General features: G+C 38.1%; 1 protein-coding gene across 1 annotated transcript in view; it reads left to right on the forward strand.

Annotated features, from left to right (window-relative positions):
* Positions 1–6,338, forward strand: part of LOC123504568 — a 273,768-nt gene that overhangs the window by 233,181 nt on the left and 34,249 nt on the right. Inside the window, 1 exon segment of the mRNA XM_045255172.1 lies at positions 162–331. Coding sequence (XP_045111107.1) covers positions 162–331 — 170 coding nt within the window.

Below are 6,338 nucleotides of genomic sequence, written 5' to 3' on the forward strand. Positions count from 1 at the left end.
TTCCTACCTCTGGGAAAGGTCTTAGCTATAGTCACTTCCCCTTCCAAGCCTCCTTTGCCAATCCCTCACTCTGTTCCCTCAGATACCTCCCTTCCATTCGTGTCTCTCTCTGCTCACTCATGCACGAACGGTGACTGATTTTTGTTTTCCATCTTCCACAGCGACGTGGGTGAGGCGGCCCTTCGAAGATGACGACGACCTGCAGCCTCCAGAGGGCAAAATTTATCTCTCAGACTTCCAGGTGGAGAAATTCACGTATTACTTCACCGACGTGTTTGACCACAACAAAGACCGCGTCATCACAATCGAGGACATACACGCCCTAAACGAGGTATGTGGTTTGTGGTGGAGGATGAGAAAACAGTAGATCATTAATGTAGGAACAGATTGAAATTACTGTGTAGTGGCGCTCCATTTAGGTCATATAAAACTACGAGGTACGAGTGAAGGAATAAGTGAGTGTATATATGATTGTGAAAGACTGTATCCAGAAAAAAAAATGCTTATTCCATAAAGCAATATTATGATTTTTTTATATATTTTACATTTTTGTGTTAGGTAATTGTTCTAAAATTAATCCTTAATATTCTGTTTCATGTGATCGAAAGCAATATTAATTAATACGTAAACTGTAGGATCGATTTTAAATTGTTTGACTAATTTCTGGATATGATTTATAGAAGAAGGATAAGCAGAGTACAGTAGAGAGAAAAGAAGTGAGTGTCTGCATTGTCATGAAGGACTATGTAAAAGAAAAATCTGTTTGAAGTATTTTGTGTTCGGAATTCATGAAGATTCGTTGTGATGCATATATATATATATATATATATATATATATATATATATATATATATATATATATATATATATATATATATATATATATATATATATATATATATATATATATATATATATATATATATATATATATATATATATATATATATATATATATATATATATATATATATATATATATATATATATATATATATATATATATATATATATATATATATATATATATATATATATATATATATATATATATATATATATATATATATAATTTTTTATTATATTTCAAGATTTTGCGTCATGTTTCATTGTTATTTGAGCATATTACCAATCTTCAGCCTTTTTTCACCGCCGAAATGTTGCATGTCATTCTATCTTTTACCGTTATTTTCATGCTAACTGCTCTACTGATCTTGCTAAATGCATGCCTCCCCTCCTCCTGCGGCATCGCTGCATAAGGCTTTCTCCTTCCTCTCATCTCTGTTCTGTCCAACCCTCTAATACAAGGGTTAACCAGTACTCTCAATCATTCATACCTTTCACTGAAACTGGAACTCCCTGCCTGCTTCTGTATTTCCATCTTCCTATGACTGGACTTCTTTTAAAAGAGAGGTGTCAAGATATTTGTCCCAGGCTTTTGGATGACTCTTTCGGACCTTTTAGGGAACCTGCACTTCCAGTGGGCCTTTTTTTCCTAACATTTTGTTGCCCTTGGCAGCCTTCCCTCTTGCATAAAATAAAAAAAAATGTTGTGTACAGGTGGCGTCGTCAGGGCCAATCACTGGAGGGTATTAAGTAAATCCCTGAGTTTTTACATCCGGGAAAAAGAAAAATAAATAAACAGATATGATACTTACATATATCATATATACATCAAACAGCAGACTTAGAGTAACGGAGTGAAACTTGAATTGTAGGAACTCTGGGCAAATTTCATTAACTTTCAGGTCCCCTCCCCTCTCTCTCTCTCTCTCTCTCTCTCTCTCTCTCTCTCTCTCTCTCTCTCTCTCTCTCTCTCTCTCTCTCTCTCTCTCTCTCTCTCTCTCTCTCTCTCTCTCTCTCTCTCTCTCTCTCTCTCTCTCTCTCTCTCTCTCTCTCTCTCTCTCTCTCTCTCTCTCTCTCTCTCTCTCTCTCTCTCTCTCTCTCTCTCTCTCTCTCTCTCTCTCTCTCTCTCTCTCTCTCTCTCTCTCTCTCTCTCTCTCTCTCTCTCTCTCTCTCTCTCTCTCTCTCTCTCTCATCACCTCGTCTTCACTATATTTTATCTGCTCTCTTGAACATCATCATCATACTCATCAGGCGTACATACATCATCATCATCATTGTATGTATTGTACTAGGCGTATAATAATAAGAAAGGGTGGCACTGCGCCACCTTTTGTCAAGAAAGCAATATACAAGTGTGGGCGTCTCTAAGGAGAGGGTTTACAGGGGTAAATGTGAAACGTGAACATGAAAAGATTTTTCTGATGACGCCTAGTACATATCTATTCAATAACTTTTTTAATATCCGTCGTCTTCCCAATTTTAAGCTTATTTTTTAACAGGGTTGTAGTAGGACGGCCAAGAACCAGGTGTCATACGCTGATGATTGTCTCAAGTTTTCCCTGGCGTGAATGTAACCTTATTTTGTTTCTCTGACACCAGGAATCTTTCAATTACCTTTCAGTTATCTTAGTAAAATATATCCAATGTGTATCTTATGCCAGATCCCACTCAGAAAGGAAAATTCATCTGTGTTGCATAATTTGATCATTTTTTCCTGTCATAAATCTCCAGTCTTGATGTTTCCGAGCAGGATTCATAACAATATATGTTTAGCCAATGAAATATTGTCTGTACTAATTTTTGTTCAGTTCCTCATAGTCAGTAATAGTATCATATCTATTGTTGTTTCGTCGAAGTTATCATGATTATCGAGTGTGTAAATTTTTCAGCTGCATGCCTTTCCCATCCTCGTTACCTGTTATACAATGTCTTTGCTGCTGGTCACTTTTTCATCAGCTTATTGATGCAAGAATTGATCCTTTCCTGTAGCTGCGTTATGTCGTTGGCGAATTACCAAAACAACACCTCAATACTGTGTGTGGTTTCCCTTGCAGTGGCGTGAACTTTTACGTATGTTATCTATTGTAGACATTGAATATAAGAGACAAATAGATACATTGGCAGTGTTTCGGAACTGTATTGGTTAAAGGGAACCTCGAATATACGATCCTTATCCCTAAATTATTTTCATCGATGGGGCATCCTCTCATATATGATAACAACATAAAAATCAATAGTCTCAACAACAACAGCAGCAGCTACAACAACAATAGCAACAATGAGGGAGGTTTCGAGACTCCTTCCTTTATATTTATTTTATTATTCTTTCCACTACACTTTAGACTTAGAGATTTGGCACTTTCAATAAACCTTTTATTTCATGAATTTTGTTACATTTGGCTGGCGCCCTTCTTACAAACATCTTACAAAACAGTTACAGAGATATCTACAACAAAAATAACTAACAACTGTAACAACAGAAGTAACAATCAAATCAATGATAGGAGTTTTTTTCTGGTTAAGTACAGGTATTTAGAAATCAATAAGAACATTGCCTCCCATAAACCATAGTTAGAAATGCAACAGAAGAAGCAAAAAAAGACAACTACCATTACTGCAACGATAACAACGATATTCAAAGCAACGACAACAATGATGACCGTATTTAAAGTTTAAGTATTACGTAGAAAGAATAAAAGCAAGGCTATCTGTAAACAAAAAGATATAAAGTAAAATACCAAGTGAATTTATAGGCTATGGTTGTACTTTTTCGCGTAAAATACTTTAAAAACTAATTAATATAAAAGAGCAAAGGTAAAGAGAGCTGTTCCAGTGAAGGGACACAATGAGTTCTCCACCACACGTCCACTGCTGGCTAACAGTTTAGTGGTGACGGATTGGTTGCCCGAGGATTACATGCCAATCCGTCCCTGGACAGCTCTACGTGTTTTTTCTGTCTATCTGTTCGGTTGGTTGTCTGTCTTTTTCTGCTCGTATTCTTTTCTGTGTGACACACACACACACACACACACACACACACACACACACACACACACACCAGGTAACATGGGACTGGGACGCCCTGAAATGGAGGTCGGCCAGACAAGGCGTCACGTCTTGTTTCTTAGTGAGGGACAGAATAATAGAGGAAAGAGCTCCTGTTACCTTCGCCTCGCCCATCCTATTACCTTTGACGATGCATAAGGAATACACGACTGTGTATTTCTAGTCTGGTTGCAGAATGAGCGACGTTTTGTACCCTCTTCTGAGAGAGAGAGAGAGAGAGAGAGAGAGAGAGAGAGAGAGAGAGAGAGAGAGAGAGAGAGAATGGAGGTGAAGGATCATGTTTTTTTTTCACGTGTCGCCAGTTAAACCTGTACCTTGTTATCCATGTTTTTTTACGTATTTCATTTTATTATCACTCGTACCCTATATGGCCTGTGTCGCTGTCAGATTATATTTTTGTTACCTATTTCTATACATTTCTCCGGGTGAAAACCATTTTTCTTATCCTCCTAACATGTAGTAGTTTGAAAGCGCATCCTCCGAGTGTGGTTCATACTTCGTGGTGAAAAGGCGCAGTTAGTCTTGTTATGTAATCTAATTGTACACATTATTGGTTTTATTTCTAGTAACTTTCTGTGTATGCTCTTATGAAAATGATATTTCGGTTCCTTGTTATTTTTTTCTCTATTTTCTTTTCCAAGGACGATATTTTAAGAGATTTTTTTTTATATCATTGATCGTTTTCTTTAATATGAAATATCAATTCATTTGTTTCGGCTTTACCGCATCACCATACTAAAGTTCTACTCTTTCTTTTCTCTCCTTGTCTCTAATTAGATCAGGTAGAAGTATCTAAAAACTTTCATTATTCTGTACCGTTCCTTGGCGAGTTCATTCCTCCGTTGGTGTTTACTTGTCAACCAACATGCACACCTGGTATACGCGAACACTGCTGGGAGCAAAGCTAATAAAGGTCTTTTATGTCTCCTTCATGGTGGATCCTCGTGCTCTCTAAAGGAGACGTCAGTTTTTGTTCCTATTTGAAGAATATCATGTGTACAATGTCGTTTGCCAAACAAGGGCAGGTATGGGAAGGTAGTGGAATGTAACAGAGTGAGAGCTATTAGTGTTTCAACAGGTAATGGTTTGGCAGTACATATGCTCTGTGTGTGTGTGTGTGTGTGTGTGTGTGTGTGTGTGTGTGTGTGTGTGTGTGTGTGTGTGTGTGTGTGTAGGTGCGTGAACGTGAACCTGGTTAAAAAAAAAAAAAAGCTAATTGAAAGAAGCACAATAATAAAAGAGGAAAGGGAGGAAGAGAAAAACAGAGAGAGAGAGAGAGAGAGAGAGAGAGAGAGAGAGAGAGAGAGAGAGAGAGAGAGAGAGAGAGAGAACTTAACTGTAATGAACAGCACGGGCAAGGCAGAAGACAAGTGATACTATTTCATAAAACCTTTCTGTACACGGGTGGCTGGCTTGACCTGATAACCGCCGCATCGCTAGGTAATATTGGAAAATTGATAGAATGTACAGTAATTTTTTGTTGGAGTAATAAAGAGCAATTTCTGATTAATTCACATATCCACCAATGTCATGTAATGGTAACAACAACACACGAGGAAATAAAGTCATCGCTTGTAGCATATCCTAAAACTCGTGTTATGTGTGTGTGTATGTGTGTGTGAGAGAGAGAGAGAGAGAGAGAGAGAGAGAGAGAGAGAGACAACCCTTATTCTCTCTCTCTCTCTCTCTCTCTCTCTCTCTCTCTCTCTCTCTCTCTCTCTCTCTCTCTCTCTCTCTCTCTCTCTCTCTGCAGTGATGAGGTACACTTAATCCGCTTCCATAATGCAATAGACGTCTCATCCCTGCATCCCAAACCTCGGCCCTCGACAACCATTCACCGAGCCTTGTTTATCTCCATTAAGCCCAACAGTGATGGGCAGGGCGGGGAAACCTGAACTGTGTGTGTGCGCTTGCAATAACATTTAGTGATGAGGATGGTGGGATTATGTTTCTGCTGCTGATGATGATGATGGTGATGATAAGGAAGAGGAGGAAAGACAGGATACTACGATTATTGTGACGGATTATCTACCGTTACGAACATCACCACCACTACCACCACCACTACCTGACTGAAAATACACTTTAAAATTCATATCAGTGTACAGTGTTCAACTTCATGATAACTGACTTTAAGGAGGAGTGAATAAAGTTTGGGAAGTGCAAGCTAAAGATAAGTTTATGACAGTATAAACAATTAAGAATCAGGGCGAATATGTCAACATGTAATCGTGTACATTGAAATTTTATCTTTAAATTCACTATCGTAAATTTAGCAGTGTGTTTTTGGTGGTCACTTGATGCTTCGGTGGGGCGCAGCAGGCTGTGGTGAAGTTTTCCTTTACGTACGGGTTGTCAGGCCTCAAGGGAAGCAGATGTTTATGACGCGGGAGATTGGATATTGAGTACTTTGAGGCGGACTACTT

This window comes from Portunus trituberculatus, chromosome 16 (assembly GCF_017591435.1).
Source record: "Portunus trituberculatus isolate SZX2019 chromosome 16, ASM1759143v1, whole genome shotgun sequence".
Classification (NCBI taxonomy): Eukaryota; Metazoa; Arthropoda; class Malacostraca; order Decapoda; family Portunidae; genus Portunus; species Portunus trituberculatus.